General features: G+C 41.1%; 1 protein-coding gene across 11 annotated transcripts in view; it reads left to right on the top strand.

Annotated features, from left to right (window-relative positions):
* Nucleotides 1-2,583: 2,583 nt before the first annotated feature.
* The window catches only part of MLLT10 (MLLT10 histone lysine methyltransferase DOT1L cofactor), a 253,347-nt gene continuing 234,898 nt past the window's right edge, over nt 2,584-21,032 (top strand). For 3 of the 11 annotated variants that reach the window (XM_057543539.1, XM_057543537.1, XM_057543536.1), the window contains exons 1-3: nt 2,585-2,895; nt 3,153-3,312; nt 5,828-5,907. In XM_057543539.1, coding sequence (XP_057399522.1) covers nt 3,153-3,312; nt 5,828-5,907 — 240 coding nt within the window. In that variant the 5' untranslated portion in view covers nt 2,585-2,895. The other 8 variants (XM_057543542.1, XM_057543540.1, XM_057543532.1 and 5 more) reach the window with 7 other exon arrangements.

Here is a 21,032-nt window from a genome sequence, read left to right as displayed (position 1 = left end):
ATAACATTATTTTAAGATTGAAATTTTACTTTTCTATGAAGTTATTCTATAAATCCCATGAATTTTTTTTTTAACATTACCATGTGTTGTGAAAAACTTGCTCGAACTTTAACAATTCTGGCAATTTAACTGTAAGTTTTATCCATTCTGAGTTATGAGAATTAGCATATTCAGCCAATCATACACATATATATCGCACAAAGGACAAATATAACTTGCTCACTGCTATATTTCCTGTATCTAGTAAATGTTCCCTGGCTCACAGTAAATGTTCCATAAATATTTACTGAATGAATAATTAACTGTATCTCTGAACTATTTTGTAATGTCTGTTATTCTTATCACCTAATATTTTTTAGAAATATATTAAATATTATACTTCTGATATATAGCATAAGAAAAAGTTCTATATCTGGTACATGAGTTAAAATTAGAATGACCTATTTAGCTCATTATGTTTTTTCTTACAGTTTTAATAACATTTAATATGTTAAATATCAGTTTTAAATAATTTGACTTATATTTTGTCAACATTTATATGTACCTCTTTAATAAAATTTCTTCTCCAGATGCTATTATTTATATATAGGCCTGTTCTTAAGAAATAGTGTATTTTCTCTATTTTTCTAAATTTCAAAAATGTATTACAAATGATGAACTTTTTTGTTTTGTTTTGGAAACAGCAAGCATTTACCTACATTTCTTCTATTAAGTGTTACAGAATAGGGTAAAGTACCCATCTTTCTTTACATATAAATTAATTCCATCACAAGAACTAAGCTCCAATGCATTAAAAATAAAATGAATGTATTTTCAAATAATTTATTTCATTAAGGTTCGACTGCAGTGTTTAGCAAGGGAAATTTCACATTAGTTTTAACTAAAAATTACTCTTCGTTAAGAGTCTGAACCTGATCAGGAATTGGATGTTGAACTGGTATCCCTTGTAAAGGGGTAAAGATAAGGTATACAGTAGAGATACACAAAACAATATAGATTTGTTTGAACACGGTTTTAGTTTTAAAAATATCAATGATATTTTAAGAACATCATTATTATATATTTGGAAATTTATTATTACCATACCCTCCAAAAGAAGTTGCATTTTATAAGTATGTAATCTTGTAGCCACCTTTTTAAAATGCACTAATATAACTAAAAGCGAATTCTCATTTTTTGGTCTCTTTAGTGTACATTTTTCCCCTATCTTACACTTCTAGGTTTGCATTACTGTAGCCATCTCACTTCGCTTTTAGAATGTTTGAATATATTTGCTAATATATGCTTGCGTTGTATTATATCTATTATAATTCTTAAATAGATTTCTAGCAATTAATTTGCAATAGAAAAAGCAGCCATGCCACCAAATTTTTTTTTTTTTCTTTATGAGAACACTTGGAATGCTTTTAGAACTTAAACCATTATCTTTTGGTGACTGACTAGGAGAACTTGGGTTCCTTCATCTTTTAGCATTTTATGTAACTGCATTTCCCAGATCCCCACATTATATTGCTAATTCCTGATAAAGTCATTTTGTACCTTTAAGGTATTTATCAAAGTCATGAATTCGCCTTGTAACTATGCTTGTCATTTAAACAATCTATCTATATTCCTATTTCATGCTAAACTTTTATAATGAGACACTTTTCTGGCCTAAAATCAATATTGGACTAAAAAGGATACATAGGGGGTAGGGCAACAGTGGAAGATTTCACAGCTCAAAACTGCTCAATATCCAGCTAATTATTCAGATAGGCCTGATCCATTTTCTATTTGTATGTGAGTGAGCTCCCATCTTTCTGCCACTTAAGTGGCCTTAGTAAAAAATTGACAAATTTTCAAGAGTAAATTTGGAGTACAGAGCCAGATCAGAGAAATCCTCAATTAAAAGGACTCCACTGTCACATGGTGTTAAATATCATTTGGTGACTGACTAGAACTTGGGTTCCCTCAAACTGCGATTTCCTGATCCTCACATTATATTGCTAATTCCTGATTAACAACCATTTGTACTCCTACACGGCAAGTTGGGGGTAGCATAGGTGTTGTTCCCTCTTCGAGTACAACCCAACCTAGGCTTTTGACCCTGTCTGTGGTGCAGTTTCAGTTGTCACTGGGCCCAGTGTGGTGTGTAAACGGGCAGCCGACTTGGTGGCACTTCCACTGGGTGAACTTTGGGTAGAGTCCAGGATGTGAACTTAACGGGTGGAAAGGCTTCGGCACTACAGTGAAATTCGCGCGGCCAACTGCAGGAAGCCATGCTTCACTGCACCCTTCATGGAAGTTGGCCGACTTGCCCAACCCTTGTTACCCACGGGCCGGTTCTTGAGGAAAAGGCCTGCAGGTAGGTTCTCAGATGCCCGCAGGGAGTCCACTCCAGCTACTCAGACAAAACCCGTCCTCCCTCCCGGCCCTCGGAATCCTCCCTTCTCACCCTCCCTCCCGCCGAGGCCTCTTCGCTACGTGCACACGCAGCCCGCGCGGCCGGCGCTGCAGAAGGCAGCCCCAACGTCCCCGCCCCCGCGTGCGCGCCCCCGCGCCCTCCAGTTGGCTAGTTCCGGCCTCGGCGCGCCGCGGGCTCCCCTAGCCCCCGCTCCCCCAGCACACCTCGGCGGCTGCGAGCGGCGCGGGGGAGGGGACGGGGCCGGGAGGCAGGCCCGGGCTGCCGGCCGGACGCGGCGGCGCGCACGCAGGCCTCGTCTCTCCCGGGCCTTTTCCCTCACGCCGGCCGCCGGGCGGGCGCGCACGCCGAGTGACGCTCGGAGGAGGAAGCGCAACCCCCTTCCCCTCCCTCGCTGCCCCTGGCCCAGCGGGAGCCCCCCCAGTGCGCCTGTGCGGAGGCCTACTTGATTATGTGTGCCCTCTCTGGGCTCCAGCGTTAGCCGCCGGGTGGAGGTGGGGAGGGAAGAAGACGAGGAGGAGGAGGCGGAGGAGGCGGTGGAGGGGAGGTGGGGGGAGTCAGCAAGGACATGGCTCCTGACTCCTGTGCGGAACGTGAGTGACTGAGCGGCAAAGCCCGAGTGAGCGAGCGGCCGAGCGGCGGGCGGGGGCCGGGGCGCCGGGAAGGGAGCGGGGGCGCGGGGGACTGGGCGGTGGGAAGCACTCATTGGCTTGCTTGTGTTTTTTAATGGTCCCCCCCAACTCCCTCTTAGATGGTCTCTAGCGACCGGCCCGTGTCACTGGAGGACGAGGTCTCCCATAGTATGAAGGAGATGATTGGAGGCTGTTGCGTTTGCTCAGACGAGAGAGGCTGGGCCGAGAACCCGCTGGTTTATTGCGACGGGCACGGCTGCAGCGTCGCGGTGCATCAAGGTAAACACCCAACCGCCCGCCGGGCCGAACCCGGCCTCTCCCAACCGTCACCGCTTCCCCCACCTTGGCAGCAACTGCCAGTTCCCCTCCCGCCCCTCCCCCCGCCCCGCCCCCGCCCCCGCCCCCACCCCGTTCCGCGGCCGGGGATTGACTCGGAGGGTCGGCGGCGGGGCGGAAGGGGTGTGGGCTGCGCATGTGGGAGAAAGTGTGTGTGGCCTGGACTGTCATGTGATGCTGCGCTCACTTTCTCAAGTGTCATTCGGCCGCCGCTTGCGCCCGGAGCCGTGGGTTTGCGGACTCTCGGAGGCGGGGGTCGGCGGCGAGGGGGTGTCAGGGCCCGGGCGCGCGCCCCTCGGCCGTGGCCCCGCGGCTGTGGGTTCGGGTTGGGGAGTGGGGAGCTCCCTCCCCCTCCCGCCGCGCCGTCTGCCGCAGTGTCTGGAGACTTCCTGTACCATGGAGTCGGGCTCGGGAGCGCGGCGCGCGGCGCCGGGGCGGATCGGGAGCTCGGGGGTCTGCCCTGCCGCTTTAGATTTGGGGGCGGGGGGGAGGGCGCCGGCTGCCGCACCCCAAGCTTTCTGGCCGAGACCTTGCTGCCGCTCCTGCGGACTGGAGCTTCCCGCGGAGAAGAGGCGGAAGGCCGTCGCCGCAGTCGCGCCGCCGCGGGCGCGGCTGGGCTGAGCTGCTCGGGGTGGTGGATGAGGCTGTTGAGTGGCCGCCTCGGGCCTCTTCCTCAGCGTCAGTGACTGGACAGAAGAGGAGGTGGTGGCGCCGCCGGTGACTCGGGGAGCATCTTAGTTTATTTCTGGGTGTTTCCATTAGGTGAGTTTTGGGGATATACAGAAAAGCCGAGGACACTAGTTAAGGTAGTTTTCTGGCCGTTTGAAGGTTCCGACTTTTTCCATTTCACGTGGTAAGGAATTGAGGCTGAAAATTTTGGGGCCGAAAAACAGGTCACTTTTTTGGTGGCTCCTGTACTCCCCTTGTTGTGCACCAACCCGCCCCCCCTTCCCGTTTCTGAATCTGGCGTTGAGTGAGGCAGAGGTTCAGTAGTGGATCGGGCGCTACTAAACGAGAGAAAGCCTGAGCGTAAGGGACTAAACTGTATTCTTTATAGAACGGAATCTCAGAACCGGCAAGGGGGACTTAGGAGACAGTGAATAACCGAACCTGAACATGCATGTATCTCCAGTTCTTTTAAAGAAGGGCAGAGTTGCACACCTTACTCTTCTAAGGAGTGAAAACCATGTGTATTCAAACTAGGTACTGATTGTAAGGTCTCAGAACTGATATAGTGTATTTCCGTTATAGTGTTCATTGGCACTTGTAGAGGTATTTCTTTTGAATTGGATGATATGATGCTAAGTAGTCTCATCTCCCAATTTAGAAAGTGTTCATTTAAGTGTTAAAATTTCCTTTCTATAAGTATTTCTGAATTAAACTATAAGTTTTTGGGCTCTGATGCTGTATTTCTTGGCTGATAGAATATTTTTACTCTGATACATTTTAAAAGGGATTAGAAGTTTAGCTTTTGGAGTTTTAAAAATTTGTGCTGATTTTATATTCTTTAAGTGCTTTCCAATATTTGATATATTTTCAAGTTACCTCTGAGCAAGCTCATTCAAGAGGATGTCAGTTGGATATTAGTGTTTTTAGGTTTTTGGAAAATGTTAAATTTTGAGTTAGGTAAATGTTAATATAAAAACAATTTTGTACGCAACTAGACTGTGATTTGGATGTGTGATATACAGATCACTTGTTGGAACATTAACATTATATATTAGAAATGAACGTGTAGTTTCCTTTTTTTTTCTGACGGGTTTACTGAGATGTAACTCACATACCATACAATTAACCCACTTAAAGTGTACAATTCACTGGTTTTTAGTATTCACAGTTTTGGATGTGTTACTACAGTCAATTTTAGAACATTTTCATCACCCTGATAAGAAAGCTTGGACCTGTTAACAGTTATTCCCCATTTCTTCCTAACTCCCCCAGTCCTAGACAACCACTAATGTACCTTCTGTCTTTATAGACAGACAAATGTCTATTCTGGACACTTTATTTAAATAGAAGCATTTTATTTTTAACATTACATTTCATTTTCTTTCCTGTAATGTTTGTTTTGAAAGGTGATTCGGAAATAATTTTCACTTTCGTGTATCTAAAATGCTTGCTATTTAAACTTCAGGATATAGGAATGAATTAATTAATTAGAGTTATTCCATGTAAAGAAAAGTGTTAAATTTTATCTAATGTTTTTCTGTTATAAAAGAAAAAATTTTGTGATGTTTATACTTTTTAATTGAAAAAGATTATTTTTCTAATATTTAGTTAAAATGTCAATTTTAGCTAGGTGATAAGTTATAAACATAAATATAGCATGTTTTAGTTCTTTACAAAACAGGTGGTTTATGTGAATAGTTTCAGAGGTAATTACTTTAATAGGGCTTTGAAAGGGTATTTGATTTTCCATAATTCAAATCTTAACTTTAAAACATTTATTTCCCAACAGCTTGCTATGGCATTGTTCAAGTACCCACTGGACCATGGTTTTGCAGGAAATGTGAATCTCAGGAGAGAGCAGCCAGAGTGGTAAGGACTGTTTATCAAAAACATTAAAATACTTCAGTGAGTAGTTTAGGATGCTACACACTCATGTTTCAGTTTGAAGGGTTTTCAGTCTTTTGTTCAAATATTGAATTTGGGCCAAGTATTGACTTACAGTTTTAAACTGGTTTTATAAGATCTGAAAAACAAATTGAATCACATAAGTATATACTGATGGATGCTTAGAACAGGTAAAATATAAAGTTGTATTTGGGTTTTCTTAGCCCTGCCTACTGGTTTGGGGGTTAAATTGGCTAATCATAGTTGGAATATAATGGCAGTAGGACATAAGTAAGTTATATTGGGATAATTTTGCTAGATTCTGTTTACTGAGTTAAAAAAAGTGTTTAATGATTCACATTTCTTTTTACTATACCTATACATGTACAGTTTAACTTTGCTCAGTATTTTCAGACATTCAGTCCCTTTGGCAAAGCAACATAAAAATCTTCCTTTTTTTTGACTTGGCTGGCTAACCTTCTTTCTGAACACTTCTGTAAGCCTTCTGTAAGGATGAGGGAGGAATGTTTATTCTTTGTGGCCAAAATCATTTTTCCAGTTGAACTTCTAGAAATATGAGGGAAAAAAAAGATTTAATCTTCATTAATCACATGAAAGTATTAGCATTTGCAGTGTGATAGTTTCTTCCTTTTGTTGTTGACTAGAGAATGTGACAGAAGGTAGAAAACAAATATTTCAACTTCTCTACCTACATGGATAGTAAGAACAGAAGCTTTTATTTTTGTCTGGGCAATTTTTTTTTTTTTTTATTTTTTATTTTTTATTTTTATTTTTATTTTTTTGTCTGGGCAATTTTTGATCAGAAATAATGGCTGAGTAGCTTCTATAGGATTGTGAAACTCAGAGCAATATTCTGTTGATGTGTTTTCTTTGTGTGTGGGAATGCACTGTACCAGAGTTTCAGCTATTCTAGCATTACAGAAACGGGAACTGGCAAGTGGAGGATGAAATTAATCATGAAAATTTTAGGACTTAAAGTATGTATAGGTTTACTCTGTCTTTTTTCCTCTTTGTAGCATGTTATGGTTTGGGGTTGATGGGTCACCAAGCAAAGGAAGTTATGCTTTAATTTGTTGGTAAACACTGACAGGAAGGTGAGGCTCTTCCAGGGGATGTCACAGTAGATTCATGGCCAGAGAAAGATTAGAAAATAGGAAAGTGGGCATCAAGAGAGGGAGGATAAAGAGGTGAATGGGGAGTGGTAAAATGGCAGTGTTATTTGCCTCAAATGCCACTTGTTGCCTGTTTCTATTTCTTTTTCCTCTCTGAAGTCATGGTCAGGATATTCAGGTGAATAAGGTATTTATCTTAAAAGGTATATAAAGGTATATTGGAGGACCCATTTTATTTTAGCTTTATTTGGTAGGATGGTGGGGGTCGTTAGTGAAAGAAGAGGCACAGCGTCTTCTAAATTCCTGTAGTGTACAATTATACAAGGTAGGGTTGTTTGTAAAAAACAAAAACTCATTCCAAGCTTAAATAAGCAAAGAAAGGGCATTTTGTTATAAGGATATAGTAGCCAAGAAACCTAACCTGAAAATGTACCCATGAATTAGAACGGGAATGGAATTAGTTTTAATATTATTTCTGCTTTTCTCTGTGTGTCTGCTTCATTCTTTTCCTTTCTGCAGATTTTCTCTGCTACTTACTCCAAAAATCAATAGTTAACTTTTTTGATTGTTAACCATTTGTCAGATACTGTGCTGAATGTTCTATACCAATTATTTTCTTTACCTATCAAATATATGAGGTAGATATTCTGTTACTTCCATTTCATAGATAAAGATAGCGTAGTTTTAAGAGAAATACATATCTAGTTGGAGTCTGGGCTGTGATGAAGCTCTCAACCAAGGTGTTGTATATTGCCTCCTGTGGTGAAAGATGGCCATACACTTCGGCTCTTAATATTTTCTGTCTCTTGTCTCAAGAGGCTAAATTGCAGTGCGAATCTCATGTTCCTTTTGGGGGAAAAAAAACTGTCTTGGCTTGTCTAGTTCTGGACCAGTTAGCTAGCCATGGCTAGACAATAGGGTTGAGTTGCTCAGACACAGGGAGATCTCTGTGGGTTTGGGATAGCTCACTTTTCAGAAGCGGGGGAATTATGAACTGGTGGTACCTTGACAGATACTGAGGAGTAAAAATCCAGAACAATAAAGCAGTATTTTTAGACAAGAAGTTTGGTTGTATATAGAATGGCTTTGAAAGGGGAGGTTAGAAACTGATAGTCTCAGGATGCTGTTACTATAAAAACGTGAGAGTAGAAAGGGAGGGAGTAGAAAGGAAGAGAGGGAGCATTTTGAAGGAGGAAATGACAGAAATGGATGTGGGGTGAAGGAAAGGGAATAATCAGAGATGATTCTGAGATGTCAAGGTTGACCACTCTGGAATGGTGATACCATTAACAGTAACAAAGGAAGGAGAGCAAATTTGAAGAGTAAGAAAAGTTCTGTTTTGGGCATGTTGGTTTTGATGCCGCTAGGATTTTTCATTGGAAATATAGGGTTAAAGTAATGAAGACAAGTTAGACTTGGAGCTGCGTAGAAGGAAGATTGGGAAACAAGTGACATTTTTTGTTAGAGAAAAGAAGAGTGAAGACAGAACTATGGTGAATGTTCACATTTGGGAGAGTAAGAACGAGTTTCCAAGGATGGATAATGAACTGTCAGGAAAGGAGAACCTGCAGGGTCCAGTAGCAACAAAGACAGTTTTTGTTTTTTTGTTTTTTTTAAATATTAACATTCTATACCCATTTTATTTTTCATTTGTTTTTTTAATTAATTTATTTTTGACCGTGTTGGGTCTTTGTTGCTGCGCGCGGGCTTTGTCTAGTTATGGCGAGCAGGGGCTACTCTTTGTTGTGGAGCACCGTCTTCTCATTCCTGTGGCTTTTCTTGTTGTGGAGCACGGGCTCTAGGCGCACGGGCTTCAGTAGTTGTGGCGCGCAGGCTGTAGAGCGCAGGCTCAGTAGTTGTGGCTCACGGGCTTAGTCGCTCCGCGGCATGTGGGATCTTCCCGGACCAGGGCTCGAACCCGTGTCCCCTGCATTGGCAGGTGGATTCTTAGCTGCTGCGCCACCAGGGAAGTCCACAATTTTTTTTTTTTTTTGAGAAAGAGTTTTTGATAGTGACATTGCTGCCAAGGATGCTGAAGGACTAAGACAAGTACTTGAGACAGCAGTTGTAGTTCTCTGGTTTGGGCAGAACCCTCATGATAGGGCATCGAAAAGAGTAAGGATTGTAGGGTTAGATTGAATGTTGAAAATAAGGAAAGAGGGAAATAAAAATAGATGGGGAATTGAGGGAAAGTTTGGTTGGTTTTTAAGGGAAGCTCTTTGTTAGGCATTCATTGTTCAGAAAAAACACTCGAATTGCTTTATTCACCTCAAGTGAATAAGAATTTAAAAAAAAATTAATTAATTTATTTTTGGCTGCGTTGGGTCTGTGTTGCTGTGTGCAGGCTTTCTCTAGTTGCAGCGAGTGGGGGCTACTGTTCGTTGTGCAAAGGTTTCTCATTGTGGTGGCTTCTCTTGTTGCGGAGCACGGGCTCTAGGGCGCGCAGGCTTCAGTAGTTGTGGCTCACGGGCTTAGTTGCTCCATGGCACGTGGGATCTTCTGGGACCAGGGATCAAACCCGTGTCCCCTGCATTGGCAGGTGGATTCCCAACCACTGTGCCACCAGGGAAGCCCAAGAATTTTTACTGAAATATTTTCATTAGACTTCATTGTTTACTAACTGCTGTCACAGTGGTTAGAGTTTTTTTTTTTTTTTAAATAAATTTATTTATTTTATTTTTGTCTGCATTGGGTCTTTGTTGCTGTGGTGGGCTTTCCCCTAGTTGCGGTGAGCGGGAGCTACTCTTCCTTGCGGTGCGCAGGCTTCTCATTGTGGTGGCTTCTCTTGTGGAGCACGGGCTCTAGGCACGCGGGCTGCAGTAGTTGCGGCTTGCGGGCTCTAGAGCACAGGCTCAGTAGTTGTGGCACACGGGCTTAGTTGCTCTGCGGCATGTGGGATATTCCTGGACCAGGGCTCGAACCCGTGTCCCCCGCATTGGCAGGTGGCTTCTTAACCACTGCACCACCAGGGAAGTCCTGTGGTTAGAGGTTAAAACACTCATTGATGACTGTTTTTTTTTCCTTTAATAAATTTATTTATTTATTTTTCGCTGCGTTGGGCCTTTGTTGCTGTGTGTGGGTTTTCTCTAGTTGCGGTAAGAGGGGCTACTCTTTGTTGTGATGCGCAGGCTTCTTCCTGCGGTGGCTTCTCTTGTTGCGGAGCCTGGGTTCTAGGCGCGCAGGCTTCAGTAGTTGTGGTGCGCGGGCTCCGTAGTTGTGGCTCGCTGGCTCTAGAGCGCAGACCCAGTAGTTGTGGCGCATGGGCTTAGTTGTTCCGTGGCATGTGGGATCTTCCTGGGTCAAGGATCAAACCCATGTCCCCTGCATTGGCAGGTGGATTCTTAACCACTGTGCCACCAGGGAAGTTCTGATGACTGTTTTTGTATTTAATGTGTATGTGTTCTTTTTTTTTTTAATTAACATTTTTTAGAAGTAAATTTATTTATTTTATTTATTTTTGGCTGCGTTGGGTCTTCATTGCTGTGTGTGGGCTTTCTCTAGTTGCGGCGAGCGGGGGCTACTCTTTGTTGCGTCACATGGGCATCTCATTGCAGTGGCTTCTCTTGTTACGGAGCACAGGCTCTAGGCGTGCAGGCTTCAGTAGTTGTGGCACCCGGGCTTAGTTGCTCCACGGCATGTGGGATCTTCCTGGATCAGGGATCAAACCCATGTCCCCTGCATTGGCAGGTGGATTCTTAACCACTGTGCCACCAGGGAAGTTCTGATGACTGTTTTTGTGTTTACTGTGTATCTGTTCGTAACTACCACAGGCTGAAGAGATTTATTAGAAATTTTACCTACTTATACAATTTTAATGAGATACAGAGAGAGGATATTTTAGATATTTAATTATTCTACTTGGAAAATGTGTTGACGGTGGATTGTGTAAAAAATAAAATGGCCAAAAGCCCATTAAGAATTTGCATTGTTTAGGTCTTGCTCTTCTTGCTCTAAATGAAAGATGATTCCTTTCCTCCAGGAGGTGAGCTGTAACTTTCTTCTATTGCTCTGCCTCTTTTTATTGCAGTTCTTCCTGGCTTTTTACATTGTTAGGGAGGAACCACTGGATGAACTCAAAACCAGGGCTTTAGGGATTGATCTAGGGATGCACTATTTTATTTTTAAATTTTTTCTTATTGAGCATACATAATGCAAATAAATTACTATAAATCTGTAAAACCATATGAAAAACAATCACACTAAGTATATATTTAGATTTAATTCTACAAATTAAAATTATATTAATATGCATTTGATTATCACAAGTAGTTCTGAGCAGTATAAAACATAAAATGACTATCTGTGTGTTCCCTACCCAGAATGAACAAATGTCCATTCTTCATATTTGCTTCAAATCTTCCCTTCTGCTTAAAAAGAACAATAAATTAAAAAATTAAGTTGAAGTACTATTTGTATCCTCCCCAGTCTGGGTCAGCCATTACCCTGTTAATGTCTGTGGGGCCAGTTTCTCTATATTTTTTTCTTGCCAGTTTTATTGAGCTATAATTGATATGTAACACCAGAATGTTTAAGGTGTACAACATAATGATTTGATATATGTATATATTGCAAAATGAGCACCACAGAGGGTTTAGTTAACATCCATCACCTCACCTAGTTGCAAATTGTTTTTTCTTTTGATGAGAACTTTTAAGATTTATTCTTAGCAGCTTTCAAATACACAATACAGTGTTGTTAACTACAGTCACCATGCTGTACATTACACCCCCAGAGCTCACTTATTTTATAACTGGAAGTTTGTGCCTTTTGACCACGTTCACCCATTTCCCCCAACCCACTACCCACTGCCTCTGGCAACCACCAATCTGTTCTCTGTTTCTGAGTTTGGTTTTTTTAGGTTCCATATATGAGTGGGATCATATAGTATTTGTTTTCTCTGTCTGACTTGTTTCATTTAGCATAATGCCTTCAGGGTCCATCTATGTTGTCACAGATGGCAGAATTTCCTTGTTTTTAAGACTAATAGTCCATTGTATATATGTATTACCATCCATGTTTTAATCCTTGTTACTACACGCATATATCCATACACACCACCAAGTAGTGTATTATTTTACAGGAATGGTAAATTCTATATATGTGTTCTGTGATTTGTGACATAGCTACTTGTGACATCACTACACTGATATATATTGATCTAGTTCGTTCTTTTTATCTGCTTTTTAGTATTGTGTCACAGAATGTACTGTAATTTAATTCCTTTATTGATTGTCATTTAGGTTTCCAATTTTTCATAATCACAAATAGTGCTGCAGTGAACATCCTTGTAAATATAGTGAAGCTTGGTTTTTAAAAAAAATATAGTCTAAGAATCTGTATTAACATGCATTACAGATTATTTGTTTACATTTATAGTAATGACTAATACATTTGGGCTTACTTCTTAAATTTTTATTTTGTGTTATATATTTACCATGCTTATATTTTTTCCTCTTTTTTCTTCTTCAGTTGGAGTGATTGTTCTTTATTCTTTTTTTAAAAAATCTGGTCTGATTTGGAGGTTATATGTTCCATTTCTTTTCTTCTAGTGATTGCCCTTAATATTTTAATGTACATGCTTTATATTTTTTCTGTGAGTCTAAGATTAATCTTTTCTTTTTTTAAAAAAATTAATTAATTTATTTTGGCTGCATTGGGTCTTTGTTGCTATGTGCGGGGCTTTCTCTAGTTGTGGTGAGCGGGGGCTACTCTTCGTGGCGTTGCGCGGGCTTCTCATTGCAGTGGCTTCTCTTGTTGTGTGCAGAACACAGGCTCTAGGCATGTGGGCTTCAGTAGTTGTGGCATGCGGGGTCAGTAGTTGTGGCTCGCGGGCTCTAGAGCGCAGTCTCAGTAGTTGTGGCGCACGGGCTTAGTTGCTCCGGGGCGTGTGAGATCTTCCTGGGCCAGGGCTCGAACCTGTGTCCCCTGCATTGGCAGGCAGATTCTTAACCGCTGCGCCACCAGGGAAGCCCTAAGATTAATCTTTGTACTCCTTTTGAACAAAACCAAGGACTGTAGGACACCTTGTGTTCACTCTCTTTACCTTGCAAAATCAGTTTTATTGTTGTTTATATTTTAATTCCACCTTATTTTTTTTTTAAGAATCAATTTTATTTAGTTATTTATTTTTGGTTGCTTTGGGTCTTTGTTGTTGCACGTGGGCTTTCTGTAGTTGCGGCGAGTGGGGGCTACTCTTAGTTGTGATGCACGGGCTTCTCATTGTGGTGGCTTCTTGTTGTGGAGCATGGGTTCTAGGCACGCGGGCTTCAGTAGTTGTGGCTCACGGCCTCTAGAGTGCAATCTCAGTAGTTATGGTGCACAGGCTTAGTTGCTCCGTGGCATGTGGGATCTTCCCAGACCAGGGATCGAATGCATGTCCCCTGCATTGACAGGTGTATCTTTAACCACTGTGCCACCAGGGAAGTCCCTATTATAGTCTTAAGGAGTATATTTATTTACTTATTTGAATATTTAAAACATAACTTATTTTGGCCTCTTGCCTTCCGAGACAGCCCACGCATTGTCTGTGGAGTGGGTTTCTGCCTGAATAAACTTTTCACTTAAAAAATAAATAAAAAAAAACTCTATTAAGAAAGAAATATTTATTATTTATTTATTTTGGCTGCACCAAGTCTTAGTTGTGGCATGTGGGATCTTCGTTGCGGCATGCGGGCTTCTTAGTTGTGGCAAAAACATACTTTTTATAAAAATTAATTAATTAATTAATTAATTAATTAATTAATGGCTGCATTGGGTCTTCGTTGCTGTGCGTGGGCTTTCTCTAGTTTAGGCAAGTGGGGGCTGCTCTTTGCTGTGGTGCACGTGCTTCTCATTGCAGTGGCTTCTCTTGTTGGCAGAGCACGGGCTCTAGGCATACGGGCTTCAGTAGTTGCAGCACATGGGCTCAGTAGTTGTGGCTTGTGGGCTCCAGAGCGCAGTCTCAGTAGTTGTGGCGTCTGGGCTTAGTTGCTCCGCGGCATGTGGGATCTTCCCGGACCAGGGCTTGAACCTGTGTCCCCTGCATTGGCAGGCAGATTCTTAACCACTGCGCCACCAGGGAAGTCCCCAAAACATACTTACTTTAAAATTTCTCAGAGATTCTGCAATTCTTTCATTTGTTTTGTTTTTTAACTGTGGTGGTAGATGTCTTCACATACTTTGTAATTTTTGACTGTGAGCTAATCTTTAAGAGTTGTTTTTTTTTCTTGGGATTCCTGGTCCTCTAACCTGGGTTTGTGGAGGTGTCACTGAGGGAAGTTTTTGCATTTGCTCTGTATCTGTTAAGAATTGCTTTTGGCTGCTAGTAACAAAGACCAGATTACAGTGGCTTCTACAGATCAGCAATTTACAAATTTACTGATTTCTTATTTGAAAGGAGTTGAGAAATGCATTTAAAGCTTTTATGACAGCTCTGTGAGATCTTTATTTATTTAGTCTGCACCACGTGGCATGCGGGATCTTAGTTCCCTGACCAGGGATTGAACCCGTTCCCCCTGTAGTGGAAGCGCGGAGTCCTAACCACTGGACCACCAGGGAAGTCCCTCTGTGAAATCTTTAGGGATCAGACTTTCTCTGTTTTTCTACTATACCAACCTTAGCAGATAGTTTTCATTTTCAGCATTGTTCTATGGTCACAGCATGGCAGTCATTGTGACTGCAGAGAGATGTTCCAGGCAGAAAGAAGGAAGGGTAAGGTTGAAAGTGGTTCTCCTCCCAGCTGAGTTATCCTCTTAAATGAATTTTCTCTAGTTTTAGTGGTCCAGTCCATGTTTTTTTGAGATAGATTCCCCTTCGGTAGGATTGGCCCTTACCATTTCCTGTCCTTACACAGCACATCTAGGGTCTGTGCTGGTGTCATAGTCAACCCCAGCCTCTAAGGTATATATTAGATCAGGTATCTTCATTGACTTTCTCAGTTTGAACTAATGTTGATTCTTTTAGCTTTTAATTTCTTTTGTATTTGTACCACAAGAAGATTTACCTTTATCTACGCAATTAAAAAATTTTTTTCAAATTTATTTATCTTATATACCTCTGACTTACGAGTACAAGAAGCCAGGATGGGGTGTCTTCAGTGGCAGTTTGAAAAAGGTATTGTAGGGGCTTCCCTGGTGGCACAGTGGATAATGTAGGGACACGGGTTTGAGCCCTGGCCCTGGAAGATCCCACATGCCGAGGAGCAACTAAGCCTGTGTACCGCAACTACTGAGCCTGTGCTCTAGAGCCTGCAAGCCACAAATACTGAGCCCGTGTGCCACAACTACTGAAGCCCGTGCGCCTAGAGCCCGTGCTCTGCAATAAGAGAAGCCACTGCGATGAGAAGCCTGCATACCGCAGTGAAGAGTAGCCCCCGCTTGCCGCAATCAGAGAAAAACCTGCGTGCAGCAACAAAGACCCCATACAGCCAAAAATTAAAAAAAAAAATTATATATAACTTTTTTGTTTTATTCCTGTACGAGCTTTTTAGCCTGTATGCTTTATTTATTTATTTAAAGTTTTGTTTTTAATGTGGACCACTTTTAAAGTCTTTATTGAATTTGTTACAGTATTGCTTCAGTTTTATGTTTTGGTTTTTTGGTCGTGAGGCATGTGGGATCTTATCTCCCTGACCAGGGATCGAACTTGCACCCCCTTGCATTGTAAGGCGAAGTCTTAACCACTGGACTGCCAGGGAAGTCCCAGCCTATATACTTTAAATAGAATGCCTTCAAAGTTTAACATTTGCTAACGTTTTTTTCACTTACTGATGATTCATGTCTACTCTTTGCTTTTAAATTAAGTGTAGCATCCTGAGTTCCTATAGCTTTGAAAGAGGTGATTTTAAAAAGTTAACAGATTTAGTGCTTACCACCATACATAAAATAGCAAGTAGCCAATTTCCATTGTCTCACTTCTTGAATTCCTTTCTTTTACTGTGAGAAAAACTTAGCATAACAGCTGACGTGAAGTAGGCATTTAATACTTGCTTGTATCCTTTTCTAACCTGCTTACATAACTAGTAAGAGAAATGTAAACACTGGGTACATTGATACATTGCCCATTGTACCTATTTATTCCATTTTTTGTTTAGATTTAATTATGTTTATCAAAGTGAAAAATGCACAGTCAGTAGTACCAAAAGATTCTTTTGCACACACAGTAAAACAGTACCTTGCTGCATGACTCTTGACAAGGAATGTAGAAGCAGCTATTCTTTTTTAAAAAAATAAATTTATTTATTTATTTTTATTTATTTGTTTTTGGTGGCACTGGGTCTTCATTGCTGTGCGTGGGCTTTCTCTAGTTGTGGCGAGCAGGGGCTACTCTTTGTTGTGATGTGGCTTCTCATTGCGGTGTCTTGTTGCGGAGCACAGGCTCTAGGCACGTGGGCTTCAGTAGTTGCAGCACACAGGCTCAGTAGTTGTGGTGCATGGGCTTAGTTGCTCTGTGGCATGTGGGATCTTCCCGGACCAGGGCTTGAACCCGTGTCCCCTGCATTGGCAGGTGGATTCTTAATCACTGTGCCACCAGGGAAGCCTGAAGCAGCTATTCTTGACATATCAGTTTTAGGTGTTGTCTTTCAGTATATCACAAATTTTGGTTAAGTCAAGAGTGTTAAACAGAAAATTTTATGTTATTATGACTATTTAAATATTTTGTTTATTTCTGAGCCAAAAGCATACTAAGATTGTTTTCTTTCTTAATTTTTTTTCTTTTTTCCTGGGATTAATAATTGTCTTGTATTTTCATGTTCCTTGTGTTCTTTATTTAAGGCTAAATCTTTGCATACTTTCTAGTCATTTCTTCATGTAATTTTCCACTTTAATGAATCAGGTAGTCTATAAATTCAATTTTCTATACATTCTAAAATTCCAACAAGGAAAAAAGTTTTACCATCTTACTTGATGGATAGTTTGCCTGAATATAGAATTCTTTCTTGGTTGGAAATAAATTTCCTTCAAAATTTTGAAGATATTTCTCCATTACTTTTTAGCTGTCAGTGTTTCTTTTAAGAAGACCCATGAAGTTCTGATTTCTAATCCTTTGTATGTGATTGTTCTTTCTGGATTTAGTGTGTTTTCTGTAGCCAGTTTACCTGCTATTTCTCATGGTAGTTAGTATGCTGTCCCTCACTCGTACTGGGCACACAGTGGCCCTTTCAATTTGGTAAATCATGTTACGGAACATGAGTTTAGTTAAGGGAGAATTTTTTGGAATTATTTTTGACAGTTCCTCAGTTCTGTTATCATTGTTTGCTTTTTCTGTATTTTTCTTTATTTGGATGTTGGACCTTTTGAACTGATCTTGCATTTAAGTTAATCTATTTCTGTTTTATTTTCTGAGGCAGTTTCTTACTTTATTTTCCATTCTTTCACTTAAATTTCTAAATTCTATTATACTGTTAATTTCCAGAGGCTCTTTTATGCTTTCTGAATGTTTATTTTTTATTCTCTGCTTTTGTGCAATATTTTCTCTTAATTCTGTGAGGATGTTAACCAGATGGTTGTTTTTGTTTTGTTTCAGTGTTCTGAAGTTTTCTTCTGCTCCTGGGACTCTTTTCCTCAGAGTTCCTTTGTACCATTTGTTTTGGCCTGTCTTGTTAGGGACTTTGCTTACAAATCTAGTGACTGGTAGCCGTCCATTTGAATTTAAGACAAGCTCCTAATGAGGTGACTGGAAGTTCTGTGTGTGTGGCAGAAATTGTTGGCAGATTGGCTTCATTGTAGGTGTCTAGCTGGGTTCTTTTATTGGGATGCCACCAACTGTGGTTAGTTTATTCAGAGAAAAATCCTCCAGTCATCTGTTTGGGATTCACAAACCTGGTTACCAGTATTCTTTGAGCCATTGGTTGCTGGAATTTCATGATCTAGAACTAGATATTTCAGTACGCCTTTGCTCAGATGTGTCTGGTGTCTCCAGGTCCAAATTTCCTTTTGTTTACCCTTTGTGCGGTTTTCTCGGCTGTGGGAGAGAGAGTTACCTGGTAGTGTGTGGAGAAGGGATTAGGGGGGGTGTTGATTATCTTTCAGGTTTTATCTTATCCCTCGTCCTGTTTTGAGCCCTACTTGAACCCGTCCCTCTCAGGGGCGTGCACCACCGCTATGACGTGGCGCCTGAGGTCCCTCAGCTGGGGCGCCTTGTGGCCCGAGACGCGTTGCTTTTGGACTTGCCTTACTGCAGCAGCCTTTTCTCGTGCGCTAAGTCATTTGCTACTCTTTTCCTTCCTAGCTTCCAAAGTTTTAGAACTGTTGTCTTCCTTTATGTTTGTTTCCCTTTTGTGATTTGTGATTTTGCCCTTTTAATGTCATTCAGTGGAGTTTTCGGAAGGAGAGGAGGTAGTTTTCAAGTGGAATTAACTGCCTGTTCTCATGATGTAGTCTTTTCCCACTTCTTCCAGGGTCTTGTTTTACCTTTTAGTCTGTCCTTTTTACTTGATTTTTTCCCATGCAGCTCACAGTCATTTTTTTTTTTTTTAAACTTTTGGGTTTATTTATTTATTATTTATTTATTTATGGCTGTGTTGAGTCTTCGTTTCTGTGCGAGGGCTTTCTCTAGTTGCGGCAAGTGGGGGCCACTCTTCAACGTGGTGCGCGGGCCTCTCATTACCGCGGCCTCTCTTGTTGCAGAGCACAGGCTCCAGACGCGCAGGCTTGGTAATTGTGGCTCACGGGCCCAGTTGCTCTGCAGCATGTGGGATCTTCCCAGACCAGGGCTCGAACCCGTGTCCCCTGCATTGGCAGGCAGATTCTCAACCACTGCGCCACCAGGGAAGCCCTCACAGTCATTTTTGAATCTTCCCATGGATTTTACTTTCCCTTTATTACATTTTTCACCTTTTACTTGCAGGCTTCCTGGAAGAATAAAACCATTAGTTGATATCTCTGCTTCTTCAACTGCCTACTGTGGTCTAGCCTTTCAGTTGTGCTTAATGATTTAAGGTGTAACTTAATCGTCTTGTTTTTTTTTTTTAATTTTTTTTTGGTCGCACTGCGTGGCATGTGGGATCTTAGTTCCCCGACCAGGCATTGAACCCGTGCCCCCTGCAGTGGAAGCAAGGAGTCTTAACCACTGGGCTGCTAGAGAAGTCCCTTAATTGTCATTTTAAGCAGTAGCATATGAAGTCAGCGTTTGCTGTAACACTCTCATTATGGACACTGTCCGTTTTGTCTTTCAGTGACCCTTATATAAAAATCCATGTACAAGAAATTCTTCTAATAATTTAGCATAAGGAAAATTGTCTCCCTTTAGAATCTGGTATATTTCCTCCTTCTTTGATAGCTCTATGATACATATTCCGGTTTTTCTTTTTGTTCTGGCTATCAGGCAGCCCAGAACCAAATCTGGTCTTTAGTTACATCAGCTATGTTAATCTGATTATTAGTATATTTATTTTCTCCTCCTGGTCCTGTGGGGTTTAGGACTTCACCTCTTATCTCTGTTTCTCTGCGTGTTGATTTCATTCTCTCATACTACAGACTCTCTACTTCATGAGGCTGGAACCATGACTGCTGGCAGCTCTTGGCTCTCATCTTCCTAGCCCCTTCTACCAGAAGAAGGGGCTGTCTTGAAGAATCCTGGGAAGGACTCTGATTGGCCTGTCTTGGATCATGTACCCACCATCCCTGTGGCTGGAGTGGGGAGGGTACTATGAATGACAACCCTCACTAGAACTACATAGTTGGAGTCAGGGGTAAGAGCAGTTTCCCTAAATCAGGGGATGTCCCTCATACTGGCTTTCACTGTTCATTTTTCTGTTTTTTTATTATAATACAGGTCCTTTATTTGTAGTCTGCCTCAAATCCTTTTCTGAAAAAAGTTTTAGGTATAAATAAGTAAATAAAATATCACAAGTTCCTGTTCGTTCGTTCTTCACATTGTTACATTTGACTCGTAAGTCTACCACTCTACTGATTTTGCTATTAACTTCACACGGCCAAATTCAAAATTTTTTTTCACTTTTCATTATACTTGATCTACTTTCAGCATTTAAAACTCTGATCACTCATCTTTCTTGCAACTCTCTTTTCTCATGACTTCTGATAAATTGTTTTCTACTTGTACCTCTTTAAACATTGCCTTTTGGATTCCTGTTTGGCATTACTTATTTACTTGTTTAAAATTTATGTTAGATGATTACTTTTCTGGCCTGTTTGATTACTTCACCCTAGATAAACTTAGGCATGCTTATGGATGCCTCGAGGCATCACTGTCACCTGAAAAATTTTCTAGCCTTTAGATCCGTATTTGCAGTTGGCTTCTGGATATCTCTATTTAGATATCCTAGGCATCTTAAATTTAATTTCTCTACTTCTGTAGTCACTGACATAATCTAGATTATTTTTTTGTCTAGATTATTTCAACAGCTTAAATTATGTAACTTTTGGTTAGATGATGTATTGACATGGTTCAGAAAATATAAAAAGATACACAGTGAAAATTCTTCCTGCTAAACCTGCCTCTTATTTGCCCAGTTTAGCTTTCCATCTTTCTCTGTTGTTACTAGTTTTTAATTCATTTTTCTAGTTTATTCATGTATGTATATATTTCTACATATATAGACTCTTGTTTTTCTTTCTTTTCTACAAAAAGGTAGCATGTTACACATTTTTAGAGTGAACTTTTCTCCCTTGTCTTTTTACCTCTCTCCTTTCAGTACTGTCCCCCTCCCCAACATTTCAAGATTATCTCCTATAAAGCAAATACGATTGTTATTTCCCAATCTCCTATAGTGGCATGTGGGATCTTAGTTCCTTAGTTACCTTTTTGGTGCAGGGAAAATTCTTTTGTCAGGTCCGCAGTATTTCCACTCTCACACATGTAATTTCTGCATAGGGTGTGGCTGGGTAACCACCCACCCCCCCAACCCCGGCCCCAACAATAAAAAATTTAGTTCTGTAGTTACATAGTAGGGTCAGAAATTTATGGTGGTATTGCTCTTGAGACAAGTAGAAATTATAGCTGCCCTAACATGATGTAAATTTTTCTTTTTCCATCTAT

This window comes from Balaenoptera acutorostrata, chromosome 3, assembly GCF_949987535.1.
Source record: "Balaenoptera acutorostrata chromosome 3, mBalAcu1.1, whole genome shotgun sequence".
In the NCBI taxonomy this organism is placed as follows: domain Eukaryota; kingdom Metazoa; phylum Chordata; class Mammalia; order Artiodactyla; family Balaenopteridae; genus Balaenoptera; species Balaenoptera acutorostrata.
The sequence above is the reverse complement of the archived record's forward strand: the minus strand, read 5'-3'. Positions and strand labels throughout refer to the sequence as shown.